This window comes from Macaca mulatta, chromosome 2 (assembly GCF_049350105.2).
Source record: "Macaca mulatta isolate MMU2019108-1 chromosome 2, T2T-MMU8v2.0, whole genome shotgun sequence".
Lineage (NCBI taxonomy): Eukaryota > Metazoa > Chordata > Mammalia > Primates > Cercopithecidae > Macaca > Macaca mulatta.
Genome location: NC_133407.1, coordinates 35,814,619 through 35,836,095, shown reverse-complemented (window position 1 = coordinate 35,836,095; position 21,477 = coordinate 35,814,619). Strand labels below are relative to the sequence as shown.

The 21,477-nt window shown below is 39.8% G+C and overlaps 1 protein-coding gene and 1 long non-coding RNA gene across 7 annotated transcripts in view; one reads left to right on the top strand and one right to left on the bottom strand.

The window, feature by feature from the left end:
• Positions 1 to 17,890, bottom strand: part of LOC106997117 (uncharacterized) — a 163,145-nt gene extending 145,255 nt beyond the window's left edge. Inside the window, exons 1-2 of the long non-coding RNA XR_003727106.2 lie at positions 17,484 to 17,890; positions 10,044 to 10,106 (exon numbers count right to left, since the gene is read on the bottom strand). This is a non-coding gene — a long non-coding RNA (uncharacterized LOC106997117). The remainder of the gene's footprint in view (positions 1 to 10,043; positions 10,107 to 17,483) is intronic.
• Positions 17,891 to 18,450: 560 nt separating this feature from the next.
• NPHP3 (nephrocystin 3) overlaps positions 18,451 to 21,477 on the top strand; it is a 48,181-nt gene continuing 45,154 nt past the window's right edge. For all 6 annotated transcript variants that reach the window (XR_003727100.2, XR_003727101.2, XR_003727099.2 and 3 more), the window contains exons 1-2: positions 18,451 to 18,869; positions 21,039 to 21,164. Coding sequence is in view for 3 of the 6 variants with exons in the window: in XM_077991469.1 (XP_077847595.1) it covers positions 18,477 to 18,869; positions 21,039 to 21,164 (519 nt within the window). In the remaining 3 variants the exon portion in view is untranslated. The remainder of the gene's footprint in view (positions 18,870 to 21,038; positions 21,165 to 21,477) is intronic.

Genomic DNA, 21,477 nt, shown 5'->3' with positions numbered 1-21,477 from the left:
TAGTGAAAGTAACTGACTTATCACAGATGTTACAAATACTGAAGTTTCAAGATAATAGAAGTTTCTCTGATGAAGGGCCACCAACATCTTTTTTAAGAAAAGATATTAGCTACTTAGCGGAGAAGTTTTTGTAAATTATTATACACTTCCCAATATACTTACATCAACTACAAATCACATAATACATACTTTTACTGACAATTAAGGACCATTATTATGAACACTGATCGTTATACTAGCCTACAATGTTCTCAGGGACTGCAGAACTGCTCAAGGTGCTAAACTACTTCTTTTTTTAAGGAAAATTATCCTATCTAATTTTTGTGGTTTTCCTGCTTCCTTTCCTGACTCCAGGCCACAGCTGTAGTTTTCGGTACTGCCAATGTTCCTGCTTTGTCCAGTCTTTTCTAATATATTATAAATTTGAAAGCCAAGGTCCAACACAATAGAGCATAGGACCTTCATGCATCCTCTCCTGTGAGTTAAATGAATGCTGGTCATGGAAAGTGCATAGACTTTTACCAAAATTACTTTTCTCTTTTTCCGCTTATGGGTTTGGGGTGGTATTTTACACAGCTGAGGTTTTCCTATAAGAGAACTACATGGAAGTGAAAAACACATGTTTGTCGATTTGTATTAATAATGCATATAATGTCAGAATCTACTTCCATCTGAACTTCAACCCATTAACTCTCAGGAAATTGGTTCTACTTAGCTTCTGGGTGAAAGGGGGTGGAATGGGATGAGAAGTGAGGGAGAAAGGAGCTAGCACTCACTGAGCCACTGTTAGGGATCCTGCTAGGTAGAACCACCACTGTGTTACCTCATTTAATTCTTAAAGCCAGTCTATGAGGCACACATTACCAACTTCATTTTATAGTTAAGAGGGAAAGAAACTAACAGACAAAAGCAAGGCTCAGAGGAGTAAAGGAATTTATCAAAAGTCACCCTGCTAGAAAATAGCAGAACTGGGATTCAAACCTTGCTTTGTCTCACTGCCTCCTTTATTCCCTTCCACTATGTAAAAGCTTTGGAAAGTCTCAGGGATTAACTAGAAAAGACCAATGCTAGGGAATGTACTATGGTGAAGACATAGCTCCAACATTCTGGGCAATATTACTGTGATTCTAAAACTGCACAGAGGGAAAAGATGACATAATAATCTAAAATCTTCTAGAAGAAAATTGAACAATTTTAAGTAATAAAGGGTACATACAGGGAAAAAGGCAAGAATAGATTTTAAATGAATCTGAAGTTTCTTTTTGGTGGTATTTTTAAACTTCCCTAAAGAGAAATTGTGGGTAACCACCAGGGATCAAAATTAACTTGCATAAGGTATAAGTAAGGCAAGGGCAGTGAACTTGAATCTCTAGGAACTCCTTCTAGTGACTCAGGGAATCATGTAAATTTGCATTAACTGGCTTGGTGTAGTTGGTAAGACACTATTAATAAGTTACAAATGGGACTTATAAATTGCCTGATTTGGAGACTAAATGGTGTAAGGGAAAAGGCTGTGGCAACCCTTCCCTGGGAAAGAGTAGAAGATGGGCTTTCACTGGGTATAATTTGAGTTGTAAATGAATGTCCAGTGAAAGAAATGCATTTGAAAAAGGGCAATGTAAAAAATGGACAGAGGTGATAAGTTCAAAGGTGAAAAGATGAATTCAAATATCACTTGTGTAGACAGGAGCTGAGCTCACACCTGAGACTACAGCCACTCAAAACCCAAATACACTGGAAGAAAAACAGGACATCATTATGAGGAGATTCCTGATATGGTTTGGATTTGTGTCCCTGCCCAAATCTCATGTTGAAATATAATCCCCAATGGAGGTGAGGCCTGGAGGAGAGGTGATTGGATCATCAGGGCGGTTTCTAATGGTTTAGCACCATCCCCCTAGAGCTCTTCTCATGATAGAGTTTTCACAAGATCTAGCTGTCTGGTTGTTTAAAAGTGTGTAGCACCTCTCTGCTCTCTCTCTTCCTTCTGCTCTGGCCATGTAAGATGTGCCTGCTTCTCCTTCCCCTTCTGCCATGATTATAAGTTTCCTGAGGCCTCCCTAGCCATGCTTCCTGCACAGCCTGCGAAACTGTGAGCCAATTAAACCTCTTTTCTTTATAAGTCTCAGATATTTACTTATAGCAGTGCTAGAGCAGACTAATACACTCCCTGAGTCCAGCAGCAGTGGAGAAAACATTAGTTACAGATAATGAAAAGTGATTAAGCAAACTATTTCCTATGTGCTATATCCTATCATTTTGTGCTAACAGTTAATGCTTTGTTAAAACTTAAATCATATATGCTGGTTATGTTTTCTCCACCATGAATAACAACCCTTCCTTCTGTTTTCAGAGTAGCATTTCTTTCTGTAGGTCTTCTTTTGTTTTGGTTCAATTTAGTTTGTGAGTCTGTTGTCGTCTAATAAACTGATGTGTGGGAGGCAACTCAGATGCTGCTAAAAATCAGTTGAAGAATATGTAAATAAATGAAATGATATTTCATGTTTATGGATTAAAAGAATAATATTGATAAAATGTCCATACTACCCAAAGTAATCTACAGATACAATGTAATCCCTATCAAAATGGTAATGATACCTCTCACAGAAACAGAAAAAATACTCTAAAATGTATATGGAACCACAAAATAACCCAAATAGCTAAAACAATCTTGAGTAAAACAAACAAAGCTAAAGACATGACCCTGATTTCAAAATCTACTACAAAGCTATAGTAGTCGAAACAGCATAGTAGTAGCATAAAAACAGACATATAAACCAATAGAACATAATTGAGAGCCCAGAAATAAATTCATACATTTATGATAAATTAATTTTTGACAAAAGTGCCAAGAGCACACAATAGGGAAAGGACAGTCTAGTTGATAGTTTTGGGAAAACTGGATACCGACATGCAGAAAGAATGAATAGGAAGTTATCTTACCCCATATTAAAAAAACAACTCAAAGTGAATTAAAGACTTAAACATAAGACCTAAAACTATAAAACTGCTAGAAGAAAGCACAGGGGGAAAATGCTATGACATTGGTTTAGGCAACAGTTTTTGGATATGAACCCAAAAGCACAGGCAACAAATGCAAAACAGACGGAATTATATCAAATTAAAAATCTGCATGACAAAACAACAAAAACGAAAACAAAACCAAACAATCAACAGAGTGAAGAGACAACCGATGAAATGGGAGAAAACATTTGCAAACTGTACATCTGATAAGGGCTTAATATCCAACATATAAGGAATTCAAACAACTCAATAGCAAGAAAACAAATAACCTGATTTTAAAATGAGCAAGGGGGGGAAAAAAAACTAACAAAAGCAAGGCTCAAAGGGGTAAAAGAACTTACCAAAAGTCACACTGAATAGACATATCTCAGAAAGACATACAAATAGCCAACAATATATTTTTAAAATGCTCAACATCACTAATCATCAGGGAAATGCAAATTATATAATTTGCATAATAATAAAACCATAGTGAGATATCACATGTCAACTAAAACTGAGGCTGTTGAGGCAAAAATAATTTAACAAATTATTTCTGCATTCCAAGTATTGCATTGGAAGCCAGATGTGAGGACTGGACTAGGAAGACATACCAAAAAATTGGGGAGGGTTCTAGAGTCTATTACAAGTTGGAAGGCCTTTATAGGAAAATTGAGGAGAACGGAGGGGAACTCCCCGTAGTGGAATAGTCATTTTTAATTGGAGATTATAAAAGAGAGGTTGCAATCTAGATACAGATTGCAAAGTACAGGCTAAAATGTCTATATGCAAAATAATTAGTAATACTTTATGATTTAGAAATAAAATCAGTGTCCTTTTCAGAGTCAGTAAGTTATGCCTTAATCAATACATTAACAATTTGAGGAACTCATGATAAGATTCATCACTAAAGGACAGGATGTCAGCATGAATCACAAGACCTTCCCAAGGTGGGTTAATTTGGAAGCCTGTTTACTTTTAAAGTGAACTATCAAATGCGACCTGTAGGTTATTTCCCCCTTTTGATCAAAAATCTTCCCATGGAAACATTGATACTCAATCTCTGCTTAAGTTAGAGTGACAGACATTCTTTATTTCTCAGCACCGGGAAGGCCCATGCCTAGGAAGTCATGTCCCTCAGCAAGGGGAAATAACTTTGTTATCACAGGCAGGCAAGATTACTAGCAACATGGGGCAGGTCATGAGACAGGCTACATGTTAGTTTCCTAAATAAGGAATCATCTCCAGTCACTGGGAGACATTAGCCATTGATCTCAAGGAATCTAATATTCAGTCCGAATTGTAGGCAAATAATAATAATAATAAATATCAAAAACAATGGGCAGGTCTAGAATCAAAAAGCAAGTATACTATAGTTTTCTTCTGAAACATAATTATTCTCTCTCCAGTCTTCCTTTTTTACCAAAGACAAATAATGAGACCAATTCTATTCACAATATAAGTTTTTGTCTTATCACAGTTGACCTAATTATTTGCATAAAGTACAACAAAAATAGTGATTGGCCATATAGGCTCTTTTAAGTTGACTTTACTGGAACTTTTTCATAAGGGGTTTTAGATTAGACTTTTAAAAACCCCTTCAGGCTAGGGAGCCAAGCCAAGGATTCACCATCAGACTGTACCTATAATACCTGTATGAAATGGGTGAATTTCTGTCTTTTTGAGGTACCCAAAATATCTGGAGGTTCCTAGGCCTGTCAGAAAGTGACATTCTTTAATTACTGCTAGGTCAGGAACTCTATAAAGGAACTACGTAGACAAGGTACCAGGCCAGTCTTTTCCAAGTCTATTGGCTTTACAAAGTCAGTTTCAATCCCTCAAAGCAGTCTTGTCATATTTGAAGGTATGACATTATAGTCAAAGCCTTGGTAAAATAACCAGGGTTTCCAATGTGTCTTAATACAAAAGAAAACAGAATTGAATCGAATTTATGCAAATAAATATATTACCATAAAATAAGAACACTTATGAACAGTTTCCAAACTCTCTGGAGAATTTAGGTAGAGAGAAAAAGGTAAATCTTTCAATTTTGCTCACAAAACTATACTTTATCCAATTGCTATAAGATATAAATAGCTCAGATGAAACAAAATTCTTGACTGGAAAATAAATATGAAAAGAATCAGCAATGTTTCAAACAGTCATAAAAATCATTTTAGTCCTCTATCAGTTTAGTTTTATGGTATTCTTGTTTTGCTTTGTGTTGGGTTTGCTGTCTTCATGAATCCATCAGTTTATTATTAGAGTTATGGAAGTTTTTACCTAATACATTGATCTTAACGTTATCAGAAATCTGTGTTCAACAGTACTTGTCAGAGTCTTTTCCATGAGAAGCAATTTTGGACTACAGCTCATTGTCAATGCTTTTAGTAAAAAATTCAAAATAATAACTGTGGATAACAAAAACTTAAAATAGTCATGGTTAAAATCTAGTAGAAGTTTCCAATTGACAAAGAAATTTAGTTATTTCTATTATATGTGGCATTTTAAAACAACAAACAAGAATAATGACTGACAGCATCACATCATGACTTACAAACTTTTATACATTTCATGTAATCTTTACAATATTCCTGTTAATAACATATCCATACAAATATAACTTTAGGAAAGATTTAACATAGTCAAAATTATGACTCATAACATTAGATTTTTATAAATTTATATAATTCTGGGGATATTTATATCAATAACATGCCCATAAATATAACCGAAAGAAGATCTAGTATCATTTATCATTTGACAATGTTTCTCATACAATTTACCAAATAAATCTAATAATTTAATATCTCTACAAGACATATTCTTTGAAGTTCTCCAGAGGTCTAACTAGAAAACCCTAAAGTTAATTTTAGGGGAAACAGCATATTTTAGGAGTTGATTTGGGGGAAGTTTGTCAAAGATGTCAAAAGTTCCAAGCATTTGATCAAAACAGAATCACTGGTCACTGTTAATTAATACTTATTCATTTAACCAGAGTGGTAATCAAAAGACTTCAAAAGCAATAAAGAAAGTTACATGGATACAAAAACCTTAACCCTTTTAAAGCAACCAAAACCAAGTAAGGACAACACAGAAATTATCTTGATAAAAGGAAGTTCCAAAAAGAAATAGATTTTAAAATTTTAAAATAAAAATCGTTTGCAATTTTATTATAAGAAAATACTTTACAAAAACCTTGTTGTTATAATACAGGGGACTACAATGTTTTAGTTTTGTTCCAGCATATTTTCAATGTCAAAGCTTAATCTTAGAAAGACTTAGAAATAATTCCTTTAGAATTATAGCCAACTTAATCATACACAAATTTTTTTTCATAAATTATCTTTTCACAAACCTTATCATGACATACACAGACCATTGAAAACATGCTTGGACTTTCTGCCTTATCCTATATTTCCTCTTTCTTAAATAACCAATCATTAAAAAAAATAACCAGTCATTCTACTTTAGGACAAAACTTTATCATATGAGATCCTTTCTCATACAAAACTATTCTCTTTTCTTTTTAACCTTCCTTACTAAAAATGCCTCTTCATATCCATAACCTTCTTCATATTTTTCTCTCCCAATCTTGTTTCTCTTTCCTTCCTAAGTCCATATTTTGAAACAAACTTTAAGTAACCTACAAATTAGACAAAATTATTTTTTCTTTCTCAATAAAGAACACATTTTTATAATAATTATTATAATAAAGAATGCTTCTTATAATTTTTTCTCATCAAAAACACATCTTACTTTTGGCACATTCTATGTATAAAATTATAGATAAATGTTAATTAGAACTTTTAACTCTTAGTGACCTTACATTTTAATGACAACCTCGGCAACAAGAATCTTTGTTTGTCACATATGAGTATCTTATAAATGAAAACCATTTTATAATCTTTAGAAACATGTTTTGTTATAACATGTTTACCTTAGTTGGAAATGACCCAGACATTTAATGAGTATCTATTATTTAATTTAACATAGCTTTAAGATTTCAAATTACATGTAAAGTTCCTTTACAGGTGTATCTCATTGACAGTTATCTAATTTATTTATTTTTAATAGCTTACCTAGAATATGTATGAAAACTGAAATATTAGAAAAAGCTAGTCATCATTTCAAGTTATTTTCCTGCTAACCACTTTTATAGCCTGTGAATATCAGATGTTCACTTAAGAAAGAAACTTAAAGTTAAATGTATGGATATTTTGCCAAAAACTCAGAAGATGGTGGTTTTTATTAAATTAGTCTTATTTGCTAAAAGATCTCTTCAGGTGACATGAATTTACAAAGTATTTTGGCGTACTAATTGATGAATGCTCATTTATTTATAAATCAATTTGGTATCATGTAAACAATATACAAATATAGACATGTACACATAAAAATACAAATGGATGCAAATAAAGATTTTATAGTTTTGCCTTTAAAATTTTATTCATGAGTCAGGTAAAATTCACCAGCTTAGAAGGACAGTTGAATTAAATTTTGCCTCTGTAAATAGAACAAGTTAATCTGTCTTCCATGGCCAAAGATCTTACTGAGTATAGCAAACTGACATCTCAAAGCACAGAGACATAATTTAAGTTTTCTAAAAGGCCAGTGAAGTTTTATATCTGCAAGGGACTATGAGGTCTAGCAACACATTTAAAGAGTATTGTCTGATATTGGGTAAAAGTTTTAATCAGGTTTACTTCCACTTTAATGGAGGTGGCTGTATGTATTTTACTAACGTATATGGAAGATTGGGACCATAAATGGCCTGGCAAAGCTAGCAATAAATCATCAAATGTGTCGATCATTAGTCCCAGTTTAGAAAAAATTTGTTGGGTCTGTATTTTTAGAATCTCAGTAGTTTCATTCTCATTCTGTAGTTGTTTTATTTGCTCCTTCTGTTTTAAATTTAAATACATTTTAACCACCTTGAAAGAAGTAAATGAGTGCATTGTGAAATTCCAAAAATCTCTGCCTAAGAGACATATGGGAGCCCAAGGAACAAGCAGAAAGGAATGAATTCATATAAGAGTGAAGATGAAAGAACAGGGGTAGACAAGGAGGAGCCATGGGGAAGAAAGGGAAAGAGCCTTCTAAGTATTTTTCAACTAATGTACAATAGTTTGAATGGTTTCAAATATCCTTTTGTTTACCTCTTCAATGGAGACTTTTTTTTTTTTCAAAGAATTTCTTTTAGAAGCTTCTAGGTGCTGTTGGAAGTAAGTCTCCCATTAAATCTGGTTCTAAAACCAACTTTTTCCATTTGTGTGCACAAATAAATTATTTTAGGCATTTTCAAAAGATCTCCATTTTGGCCACTGCTGTGATGACCACCTGAGTTAGCTGGGTCCACTTATCTAAGTACTTGCAAGTAAAAGAACATGAAACCAGCTGGTGTCAACAGAGGTGGTGTACCTTCAGTCTGGATGCATTTTCCATCTTGGCTGCTTTGAGCAAAACAAGCTCTGTAGGGGGTCAGGTGTGCTGACTATGAATCTTTCTTCTGGAGATTTCATTCAATGGGCTGAAAAGAGCTCTTATGTGTCTTGGACTACCAAGTCACCTCCAAAGAAGGGTCAGGATGCTCAGGGGTAAGAGATGATCAGTCTTTCTAAAGCCTGCAGGCTGAGCAAAAAGTTCAGTTTGGCCAGAGGGAGTGAATGTCTCTTATCTTTGGAGCAAGAGTGCCCTCATGTGATTGAGAAGGAGAAAACTAAGGAAACGTTGTCTCACCCCAAGCCTCCAGGGAAACAATTCACTGAGCTCCTATTTTATTCTGCCCTAAAATTCCCAATAAAACCCTTCCCTTGAATTGGTAGCAGTAACTCTTCTTCTGAAAGAGTCATTGTACCTCCTGGCCAGGGAGGAAACTGGCTTTAACAAACCAGAACTTCAGCCAAGATATGAGGGTTCCAGGAGGAGCCCATCTGTAGCACCTGGCAGAAGCATTTAAATTTGGGAACACAATAGGTTCATTACTGGTACGTGCACAATGGTAAAAGCCACATTGGATGGTCCATGGAAGTTGCTCTGGAATCCTGCTGATTATGCCAGAATGTTGACTGAAATTAAGTCTTTTAAGGCAGAAATAATTTTATAAATGTACTTTGGAAGCCAAATGTGAGGATCAACCCAGGAAGACACACCAACAAAATTGGGAGGGTTCCAGAGTCCCTTACAAGTTGGAAGGCTTTTGTCGGAAAATTTAGGGGAAGGGAGGGGGACTCCTCATAGGAGTTGTCCTTTTTCATTGGCGAGTACAATATAAAAGTTACAATCAGTGGATACAGATTGCAACATATAGGCTAAAATGTCTATATACAAGACAACCAGTAAAACTTTGTAACTTGAAAATAAATCAGCATCCTTTTCAGTGTCAGTAGGGTATGTCTTTCTTAGTACACTAACAATCTGAGGAACTCATAAGGTTCATCACTGAGGGACAGGATGTCATCATGAATCATAAGACCTTCCCACGGTGGGTTAATTTGGAAGCCTGTTTACTTTTAAAGTAAACTGTCAAATGTTACCTGTAGCTTATCACACCTCACACCTGTTAGACTGGTTATTATGAAAAAGATGAAAGATAAGTGTTGGCAAGGATGTGGAGAAAAGGAAATCTTTGCACACTGTTGGTAGGAATTAGTACAACCACTATGGAAACAATATGGAGGTTCCTCAAAAAACTAAAAACATAACTACCATATGATCCAGCAGTCCCACCAAGGGGTATATACCTAAAAGAAATGAAATCAGTATGTTGAAGAGATATCTGCACTTCCATGTTCATTGCAAAATTATTCACAATGGCCAAGATACAGAATCAACTTAAGTGTCCACTAACAAATGAATGGATACAGAAAATTTATTATGTGTATCCAATGGGACAGTATTCAGCCTTTAAAGAAGAAAATCCTGCCATTTGCAACAACATAAATGAAACTGGACGGCATTACACTAAGTGAAATAAGCCAGACACGAAAGACAAATGCCATATGATCTCACTTATATGTGGAATTTAAAAGAGGACTCACAGAAGCAGACAGTAGAATGGTGGTGGTTACCAGAGGCTGGTGGTGACGGGGGCTGGAGGATGTCTGTTAAAGAATACAAAGTCTCAGTTAAACAGGAGGAGTGAGCTCAAGAGATCTGTCATACAACATGGTGACTACAGTTAATAACAATATATTGTGTACTTGAAAATTACTAAGAGAAATTTTAAGCATTCTCACCATAGAAAGTATGTGAAGTAATACATATGTTAAATAGCTTGATTTAGCCATTCCACAAAATATACATGTATCAAAACATCTTGCTGTATACCAAAAATATATACAATTTCTATTTGTCAACTTAAGAAATAAAATAATTTTTTAAAAGGAAGTCTGGCACCTTTTACCTTTTGGCCTCAGAATATAAGAGATCATCACCCATCTCCATGGACTGATTTGACTCTGGTTCAAAATGGAATAGCCAGAAAACAGTGAAGAAACACTATTTTTTAGGACAATGGTAGTGATATGGATTTAAGGATGCAGATATGCCAGTGATTTCTGTCACAGAGAGGCTGAGTTTTGTTGGATATCAATCAAAACAGCCTTCAAAGAATGAAATATATCCGTCAGTCTTGTCAAAAAAATGTTTAGGGTCTTCCTACTAAGTTACTTAGAGAAGAGAGTTTAAATGAAATAGTGCATTTTCTGGATCCCTGGGAAACAAAACAGAATCAAATCTAGTTTATTTATTTGGACGTCTACAACTGCTATAAAGTGAACTACTATTATCTCCATTTTCAGATGAGGAGACTAAAGTGCAAGAAGCCAAATAACTTGCACAAGATTTTGCCAGAATCTAAGCTATGGCAACCATATAACAACTTGTTCCCTATTCCCTTTTCCAGGTCTCCTCCCTACTGGAACAACTGTCTCAGACCAATCAAATGTGTACACTTCGGCCTGTGGCCTTAGGTGTCTTCTTCATGGTGCCCAAGGATAGATGTGTTCCTGGATAATCTGAGTTAATATGCTGAAAGCATATTTCCAAAGACTACATATTACAGTGGCGTTTGAGTTGTTTACTCTGCACTTAGCATAAACAGCATTTAGCTGTGTGCTGAGCTGAACCAATAGCCACCTTGTCTAATGCTGTTTCTTGAGGAAATATGCTTCAAATACTAAATATCAGATTTTTAAATTAATCGCTGGAACACAACTCCTTTCTAAATTGGGGTTATAACTCATATGTAAACTCCCCTTAATTATGATGAGAATTAATAAAATTTTGTAACCATAAGTAAATTTTATCTAAAAGATAATATCTCCTATGTTTTAAGCTTTTTTTTTTTTTTTTTTTTTTTTTTTTTTGAGACAGTGTCTCACTCCCAGGCTGGAGTACAGTGGCACGATCCTGGCTCACTGCAGCCTCCACCTCCCAGGCTTAAGCGATCCTCCCACCTCAGCCTCCCGAGTAGCTGGGAGGGTGTGCATCACCATGCCTGGCTGATTTTTTTTATTTTTGTAGACAGTGGGTTTCACCATGTTCCCCAGGCTGGTCTCAAACTCCTGGACTCAAGCGATCCACCTGCCTTGGCCTGCCAAAATCCTGGGATTACAGTCATGAGCCAGCACACCAGGCTGTTTTAAGCTTTTAAAGTTAAAATCAGTCATTTTTATTCATACATTACTTATGAAGAGATTTTTTTCCCCTTGCAACTACAAATGTCAGCTGACTGTCTTCTCCGTAGCTGACTTATGTCAGAAAAGGCACATCTCAAATGTATACAGTAGTGAAGCCTTCATCTCTCCTTCATAGGAACTAATTGAATATGGCGCCTCATCTTCCTCCTGGCATGTGGGCATTGAATGTAAGAAAAAAATGATAGTCACTAATGACAATCTGAAGTGGGCACTGGTTACTAGGTTTGGGATGGATGGCTCCATAGATGAATTTAAGGTTATATTCAACTTCACAGATGAACATGAGGCAGAGGCGGAGAGAGGTGGGAGAATAGCCTTGAATTTGAGAAACAAAAGGACATTTCTCAGCAAGTAAGAAATAAATGGCTTCTTTCATTCTAGAGGCTGCTATGGAGAAACAGAACCCCTTTATTTGTTAAACAAATATCCCAAATGTGCAGTATGCTTTATACAGGACCACAGGTGAACATATTGGCTATGGTATTCTTAACAAAACCCATTGCAGCGCTTCTTAAAGCATGGCCTTCTAAATATCCATACATTTGATTAGCCCAAGGGGAAACAGCCCAGGGAAACCCTATCGTTAGAACACATACTTCATAAAAGAATGGATACCCCATATTTAAAATATTCTTACCCCATTTCCCGGTACAGTCCATGTGGATGTGCTGTCTTTGTTTCACCCTTGCACCCACCTTGGCACTAAACTCCTCTTCTTCACCAATTCATGAAAAAAATTAACAGGTCACAGCAAGTTTTTCAGAATTTGGAAACTTATGGAACATTTGGGACATTTTTAAGGAGATACTACACAGCACTCCACCATTTCTCTTATCTCTTTTCCTTCTCCTTTACTGTTTTCGTCAATCTCTTCTCCTTCCCTGTTCAGGTTAATTCAGTATGCCCCTCTGTCTGTTAAGACAGGCTGGGTTGTTCTGTGGCCAAAATAATCTGAAGACTAGGGCCTTAATACAAACATTTACAGAAGAATGAGCCTTTCATTGATGTACTTTCAGAGTAGTTATAGAGATTATCTAAGCCTAAACTTCACAGTTATATCTTTTGTACCATGGATAGTTATTTGGATACTAAAAACATTGTAACAAGGTGGACTGTATGGTTTCCTAAAAGGTAAAGTTAACTTTATTTTATCCTAATGGTTCCTAAATTAGTATTTGCTTCTAAATCAAAAGATAACTTTTAAAAATTCAGATATGTGAGCTCTACTTAAAAACATTTTGATTCAGTGGACTTGATGTGGGGTCCCTGACTCTAAATTTTTTTTAAAGACTTTTTTTTTTTTAACTTTAAGTTCTAGAGTACATGTGCATAACATGCAGGTTTGTTACATATGTATACATGTGCCATGCTGGTGTGCTGCACCCATTAACTCGTCATTTACAAAATTAAGTATATCTCCTAATGCTATCCCTCCCCCCTCCACCCACCCCACGACAGGCCCCGGTGTGTGATGTTCCCCTTCCTGTGTCCAAGTGTTCTCATTGTTCAATTTCCACCTATAAGTGAGAACATGAGGTGTTTGGTTTTTTGTCCTTGCGATAGTTTGCTGAGAATGATGGTTTCTAGCTTCATCCATGTCCCTATGAAGGACATGAACTCATCCTTTTTAATGGCTGCATAGTATTCCATGGTATATATGTGCCACATTTTCTTAATCCAGTCTATCATTGATGGACATTTGGTTTGGTTGCAAGTCTTTGCTATTGTGAATAGTGCCTCAATAAACATATGTGTGCAGGTGTCTTTATAGCAGCATGATTTAGAATCCTTTGGGTATATACCCAGTAATGGGATGGCTGGGTCAAATGGTATTTCTAGTTCTAGATCCTTGATTTTTAACAAACTTTCTAGGTAATTACCCAGGTTTGAGAACCACTCCTCCAGTTCAGGGGTCAGCAAGCCTGTGAGCTACATTCAACCAGTCACCAGTTTTTGCAAATAAAGTTTTACTGGAATGCACACACGCCATTTGTTTGTGTATGGTGTGGGGCTGCTTTTGTGCTATAATGGCAGAATTGAGTAATGTGACAGAGACTAAAGACATATCTATTATTTGGTCCTTTATAGAAAAGCCTTGCTGATCCTGCTCTTGTCTGTTTCATAATAATTTTCAGAGTCATGTTATTACTTGTGATGGGAACCAAGTAAGGCAGTGTAAATGATTGCTAATGAAGACAGCACCCAGATTGTCATCTTCACAAGATGATCCTTTTTAATATACAGCCAAATTATTTTTTTCCTGAGTTACACTGACCCCTAATGGTAGAAATGTTAAATTACAGCTGCTCAATCACAGTTTTCCCCTATTGTTAATTAGTTCCTAAAATTAGGGTCATACTTACAGACTTTGTAGTAGGAGACTTTAGAAGTCAGAGTTCACTTCGTAGAACTGAGCAGGACCAAACAGCCTGGGAGAAGGTTGGCAATTTTAGTGAGAGCTAGAATCCCTTCCTTTTGCAGAGTTCCTTTTTCTTCAAAGACTGTTACTCAATGCAGCATTTCCAATTATACAGGTCATTTATTCCAAAGGGATAAATTTTATCAGGACATTATGACCATTTGTAATGCCATGTCTATCTCTAAAGTTGAAGCACAATAATACCAATGTGGTCAAAATTACCTGTGCCTTCACTATGATGAACTGTGAAGAAAGCTCACAGTGTAATCTGGATACATGTAAACAGATACTGAGAAGGTTAACAAAGAGGATCTCACACGTGTTGGCAATAATGAGATGGCAGAGGTGAAACCATTGGTTTTTAACCTTGACTACTGATTAAAATCACCTGGGGAGCTTTTAAAAATTGATGCTGTTCAGACCTCAACTCCTGGAAATTCTGATCTAATTGGTCTAGGGTGAGGCCCGGCAGCAGTCTTTTTTTTTTTTTTAAGTCCTGCAGGTGATGGTAATGGCAACCAAGGTTAAGAACCATTTTTCTACAGTAGTGCTTCTCAAATTTTCATCTATATTCAGATCACCTGGGAGATCTTTTCAATCTGCAAATTGTGATTCAGGAGGTCAGTGATAGCATGTGAGAATCTGATTAACAAGCTTCAGGGTGATGTTGATGCTACTGCCTGAGGACCATGCTTGGAGTAGCGAGGAATTAAATCATCCCTAGCCACAATTTTTATGCAGTCTCAGTGTTCTGAGATCTTGAAGTACATAAGCATCACCCGGGAATGAACTAAACATGCAAAATTATCAAGCTCCCCAAATTTTTACCAAATGTCCCAAGTGATTGCGAGATTCGTAGTCTGAGGACCAAATACACACTACCCTACCCAAATGATATTTATTCTACAAATCCCATTTTTTTTTTTTTAAATGGCAGGCCGGGCACGGTGGCTCAGGCCTGTAATCCCAGCACTTTGGGAGGCCGAGGCTGGTGGATCACGAGGTGAGGAGTTCAAGACCAGCCTGGCCAAGATGGTGAAACCCCATCTCTACTAAAACTACAAAAAAAAATTAGCCAGGTGTGGTGCTGCATGCCTGTAATCTCAGCTACTCTGGAGGCTGAGGCAGAAGAATCGGTTGAACCTAGGAGGCAGAGGTTGCAGTGAGCTGAGATTGCGCCACTGCACTCCATCCGGGGCGACAGAGTGAGACTCTGTCTCAAAAAAAAAAAAAAAAAAAAGGCAGTAGCATTTTTTATCAGTTTATTGGCTGCCTGATCAAATACAGAGAAATTTTTCTTATTCCAGGTGAAAAGACGAATTACCAAGTTGTAATGGCTCAAACCAAGAGTAATTTTATTATATCTCATGATTTTGTGGGCCAGAAATGTGGGCAGAGGTTGGTTGGGTGATTTTCCTCCCTGTAGTGTATACTGAAGTCACTTAATTTCTAAATAGTGAATGCACTGGTCTGAAGAGTCCAAGATGGCTTCATTTTACATGCCTTGGTACTCTGGCTGGAAAGGTGGGCCCAGCTGAGGCTGTCACCTGGAATGCCTACGTATGACCTCTTAAGTTAGGCAGTCTCAGGTTAGTAAGTCTCTACATGGTGGCTCAACACTCCCGAGTGTTCCAAGACACAAGAAGTGGAAGTTGCCATTCTCTCAAGACCTGGCCTTGGAAACTGGCACAGTGTCATTTCTGCCACATTCCTCTGGTCCAAGTGGTCAGAGTTCACTCAGTTTCAAAGTGAGGAGTCATATACAGGCTTGCTTCATGGCCATGCAACCTCATGTGCAGTCGCGCAGGGCCCAAAACTCAAAAGCGCCCCATACTTGGCTTAATGCTCTGCTGTTGCCATCTTGAAAATATTTATAATTTTTGAATGAGGGGCATTACACATTCATTTTGCACTGGGTCCCACAAATTATGTAGCTGTCTTAGCTGTCTTTTCTATGAGAGGACTATTAAAAAAAATGTGGCCGTCTTTAGTAAGTTATAAGCCACCTGCCAAATATTTTATTCTCACTATATTTCTGTATTAAAAGTTATTCTTCCAGGCCGGGCGCGGTGGCTCAAGCCTGTAATCCCAGCACTCTGGGAGGCCGAGGCGGGCGGATCACGAGGTCAGGAGATCGAGACCATCCTGGCTAACACGGTGAAACCCCGTCTCTACTAAAAAAAATACAAAAAAAAAACTAGCCGGGCGAGGTGGCGGGCGCCTGTAGTCCCAGCTATTCGGGAGGCTGAGGCAGGAGAATGGCGTAAACCCGGGAGGCGGAGCTTGCAGTGAGCTGAGATCCGGCCACTGCACTCCAGCCCGGGCGACAGAGTGAGACTCCGTCTCAAAAAAAAAAAAAAAAAAAAAAAAAAGTTATTCTTCCAAAATGCAGACTGAAGTATGTGGGTTAAATTCAGCATGAAGAAGAAAAACAGATTATGAGGTTAGAAATAATGTCTTTTTTTTTTTTTTTTTTTTAAGACCGAGTCTCGCTCTGTCGCCCAGGCTGGAGTGCAGTGGCGCAATCTCCGCTCACTGCAAGCTCCGCCTTTCAGGCTCAGGCCATTCTGCCGCCTCAGCCTCCCGAGTAGCTGGGACTACAGGCGCCTGCCACCACGCCTGGCTAATTTTTTGTATTTTTAGTAGAGACGGATTTCACCGTGTTAGCCAGGAAGAAATAATGTCATTTTTTGAGGAATAAGAAATTTGGTCACTTTGGCATTGACCAATAGTAATCCAAGATCAGTACGCAAGTAGGGTGGAGAAATGTGGATTAGAGGCATGTCAGTGGACAGAAATGACGTGGGGGAAAGGAGAGATGCATTGTTTCAGAGCACTCAGTTCCAGACTAGAATCTGAATGTACTCTCCAAGCTGTAGGAAGTTCGCATAGTGAGTTTGGTTATTTGTTGGAGAGAATGGGTGATAGCTGGCTGTTTTATCTTATTACTCAAGCATAGTTATAGAAGTGTTCAGCCGAGGCCCATTCCAAAGGAGGTACTAAGATGCAAAAATGTTCAAAGTGTTTAGTCAGAAACCTAGTGGATGATCCTTAAACCCCTGATCCACAAGGAGAATTCAAAAATTAGGAGTTAGAGATCATAACGGATGTGAAAAGGTGGAAAGTTCTTAAGGTACTGTGATGGTGGAAATGTTTCCCTTTATCTCAGGAGACCACCTGAAGAAATTAGTATGTATACTCTGGATTTTGAAGAATGCAAAGGTCTGGCGTATGACTTCTTCCTGAAGAAAATCTAAAGGGTAAGAGAAAAGATGACTAGCCACTTTGATGGAGGGAATGAAGAAGAGATTGGTGGGCGGTCTCCAATGTCTCATGTTGCAATGAGTTAAAAAACTTACCTTGTCTAAGGATTGTCCCTGGTGGTTTCAGACCGTAAAATCTAAAAGCTCTTTCTTGGCTGGCATTATTCCTTGCTGGTCATTCTATCTACATGCAAACTAAGAGAGAGACATCGCGGGAAGCACATAGCAGGCACTCCATAAATTTTTCAGATTTCCCAACTGCTTCCAGAAAGGAGTTTCCGGTAAGGCACGGCGGCAGCGAAAGAAATAGCTGCAGCATTGGTGGAGCAGCTGGGACCCAGGCCTGTGCTCCCTGTAAGGCACGCCCGCCAGGGAGCCTCGAGCGGGGCGGAGACAACGGAGAGAAGCCCCGCGTCGGAGCACCACTCCAACAACATCCAGTCCGATGCTGGTCCTGCACAGTCGCCACTCGCCCCGTCCTTCCTGCGAGCCCCGCCCTTCTTGCTAGCCCGCCTCGCCCTTTTTGCTTTCTTGACCCACCCCGTTTGCCCTGCCCCGCCCATATACCCCGCCCCACTTGCCCGGCCCCTCTTGTTGTCCCGCCCCGTCCTGCCGCCCCGCCCCGTCCTGCCGCCCCGCCCCGTCCTGCCGCCCCGCCCCGTCCCGCCGCCCCGCCCCGTCCCGCCGCCCCGCCCCGTCCCGCTGCCCCGCCCCGTCCCGCTGCCCCGCCCCTCCGGTTGCCCCGCCCCATCCAGCACTCCCACACCGCCCCGTTCCTCTGCCCCGCCCCGTCCTGCTCCCCCGCCCCGTCCCGTTCTGCTGCCCCGCCGCGTCCTGCTGCCCCGCCCCTCTAGTTGCCCCGCCCCATCCTGTTCTCCCGCCTAGCCCCGTTCCGCTGCCTCGCCCAGTCCTGCTCTCGGGCCCCGCCCCGTTCCGCTGCCCAGCCCCGTCCTGCTTTCCAGCCCGGTCCCGCTCTTCAGCCCGGTCCTGCTCTCCAGCCTCGCTCCATCCCGCCGCCCCGCCCCGTCCCGCTCCGTTCAGCTGCTCAGCCCCGCCGGTACCCACTAGCTAGTGGCCGCCGCGGACACCATGGGGACCGCCTCGTCGCTCGTGAGCCCCGCGGGCGGGGAGGTGATCGAGGACACGTACGGGGCGGGCGGCGGCGAGGCTTGCGAGATCCCGGTGGAGGTGAAGCCCAAGGCCCGCCTGCTACGCAACTCGTTCCGCCGAGGCGCGGGGGCGGCGGCGGGGTCCGGGCCGGGGTCGCTTCCCCGCGGGGCAGGTGCGGGCGGGCTGCTGGGGGCCAGCTTCAAGTCCACCGGCTCGTCGGTGCCCGAGCTGGAGTACGCGGCGGCCGAGTACGAGCGGCTCAAGAAGGAGTACGAGATCTTCCGCGTCAGCAAGAACCAGGAGTTGTTGTCCATGGGCCGCCGCGAGGCCAAGCTGGACACAGAGAACAAGCGGCTGCGGGCCGAACTGCAGGTAACGCCGGGCCGGGCCGCGCCGCGCCGCGCCGCGACGCCGGGAGACCCCTGGGAAGCACGACCGTCCTCCTTCTCCAAACCAAGCGGCTTTGAAAGTTCGGCGGAAACTGCGTATTTTAATTTGAGAGGCCATATTCTCTTCGAGTCTGAAATGATTCCTTAATTCCCTCCCCTTTATCTGTCTCTTTTTTTGGAGACAGGGTCTCGCTGCGGTGGCACGATCGCGGCTCACTGCAGCCTGGAACTCCTGGCTCAACGATCCTCACGCCTTGGCCTCCTAAAGTTCTGGGATCACAGGAGTGAGCCACCGCGCCTGGCCCCCGCTTTTCTATTTCTGGTTTATTTATTCAGACACCTAGAAGAAATTAGCCATAAAGTGTCCTGAGGAGGCAAATGCCAATCTCCAGCTCCACTCCGGCCCCCGCGCCCACCCCCTCAGAAGGCTGGTGACATCTGTTGAAGCAACTCAACAAACTCTTCCTAGGAGTTTTATCCTCCCCCTCCCTATAAAAATTTTGCCTGGGGCTCCAAAGTGGGGCTCATGTGTCGGTTTCTTTGTGAAGTTTCATGGCTCTTGCATTGTAATGGTCTTGACATGAAATTTTCTGGAAGCCTCCTGATTCTCACCATCTTAACTGCTATGATTGAAAACCTTTTCTAGATGTAGTCAAATTTCCTTAGTCCATTTGATTAATTTACTCTAAAATTAATTATTGCATGCCCTCCATGTAGCAGGTCCATTATAATTCACTAAAATAGTATATAAAGCAGCCGGGCGTGGTGGCTCACACCTGTAATCCCAACAGTTTGCGAGGCCTAGGCGGGCGGATGACCTGAGGTCAGGAGTTCGAGATCAGCCTGGCCAACATGATGAAACTCCGTCTCTACTAAAAATACAAAAATTAGCTGCGCATGGTGGCAGGCGCCTGTAATCCCAGCTACTCGGGAGGCTGAGGCAGGAGAATGGCGTGAACTCAGGAGGCGGAGGTTGCAGTGAGCTGAGATTGCACCGAGCCGAGATTGCACCATTGCATTCCAACCTGGGCAACAGAGCGAGACTCCGTCTCCAAAAAAAAAAAAAAAAAAAAAAAAAAAAGCATATAAAGCAAGAGGTTGCTTTTCTGTGAGCAAATCTCTAAGACTTTTTGCCATCAGTTTGGGGCCCCTCTGATCGTTGTTGTGTCGTTTGTTTATTCTTCACTGTGGGAGAGACTTCTAGGCAGCCTAAGAGTTCCTGGAGTCGTTACAGTAGGGGTGAAATAAATACCTCAGACTGATTTTTCTAAAAGAGAAAAAGCCTCCTGTCTTCAAGACTAGACGTTCTTCTAGTCAGGTTTCGTTGTTGTTGTTTTTATTTTTAAACTCCCTCATTAGCGGTTGTGTAATTAATGTGGTTGTCTGGGAAGAAGTCCGTATAGCAGTTTATCTGTTGTCTTATCAGTTTTCCTACTGGGCAGCCTTAATGCACTTGCATGTATAAAATGGACTCGCGCATTTCAAGTATCTGATTTAATGTGTCCAAGCCACTGCCCAACAGACATTGTACGTTGGAAACAACTGCACGGTGGGGGTAGAAAAGGCCAGACCAAACAGGGCGGGGTGCAATAAGGGTTGGCAAGTGTCACAGTCACTCCTGTCACAAGTCCTGATTTCCTGTGAAACATACTGGTTCCTTTCTCACATATCGAGGCATGAAAAAACTCTTCTATATTTCATTCATTGAGTCAGACATTTACTGGAGACCTGCAGCGTACCAGGCACTGTGAAGTGCCCAAGGGATGGTGAGATGAATAAGACATAGTGCCAAGGGGCACACAGTCTCCTAGAACTAAGTATCCTTCAAGTTAAGCCTTATAAAATGTAATGTTTACTATCACAAAGATGGAAAAGGCATAAAGAAGTTTAAGAACTGATGCAGTGTTTCAAAAAAAGTTAATGTCCATTGAAAGCTTAATGTTGAAGTCTTTATTTGTTGTAGTTCCAGCATGCTTGCGGTTTTTTTCCATTATGTTTTGAATAAAATGGCAACATGAAGTTCCTGATAATTGGTAAAATAATAAGTAGACTTAAAATTCTAAGATACGTAACATATATATATATATATAAGAATGTAAAATTGGGGAGCAAGACTATTTTTGTTAGGAAATAACGAGGTAAATTATTGTAGGCACTTCAAAAAACATACCAGAAGATACTTCGAGAAAAAGAAAGTGCTTTAGAAGCAAAATACCAAGCAATGGAGAGAGCAGCAACATTTGAACATGACAGAGATAAAGTTAAAAGGCAATTCAAGGTAAATTCCTTACATTTTTACCCCCAAAGCAACATGGAATAAAACAGTATATTCTAAAAGTGTATATAATATATAATGTGGTGAATAAATAGAAGTAAGTTATGTAGGATTCATGAAAATTGTAAGAATTAGCGTAGGGCACTTTCACATTTTTGAGTTAGATGTGGTAAACTTGAGATCATTTCAAAGAAAAATGTATGAAAGTGAACATTTTAATAACAATTTCGAAAAGAAGGGAAGCGTTTCTGTATGGGGAAAAGCATGTGGAAATGTTTAGGGATGTTGTATTATTGGTATTTAGTGGGAAAGAGAA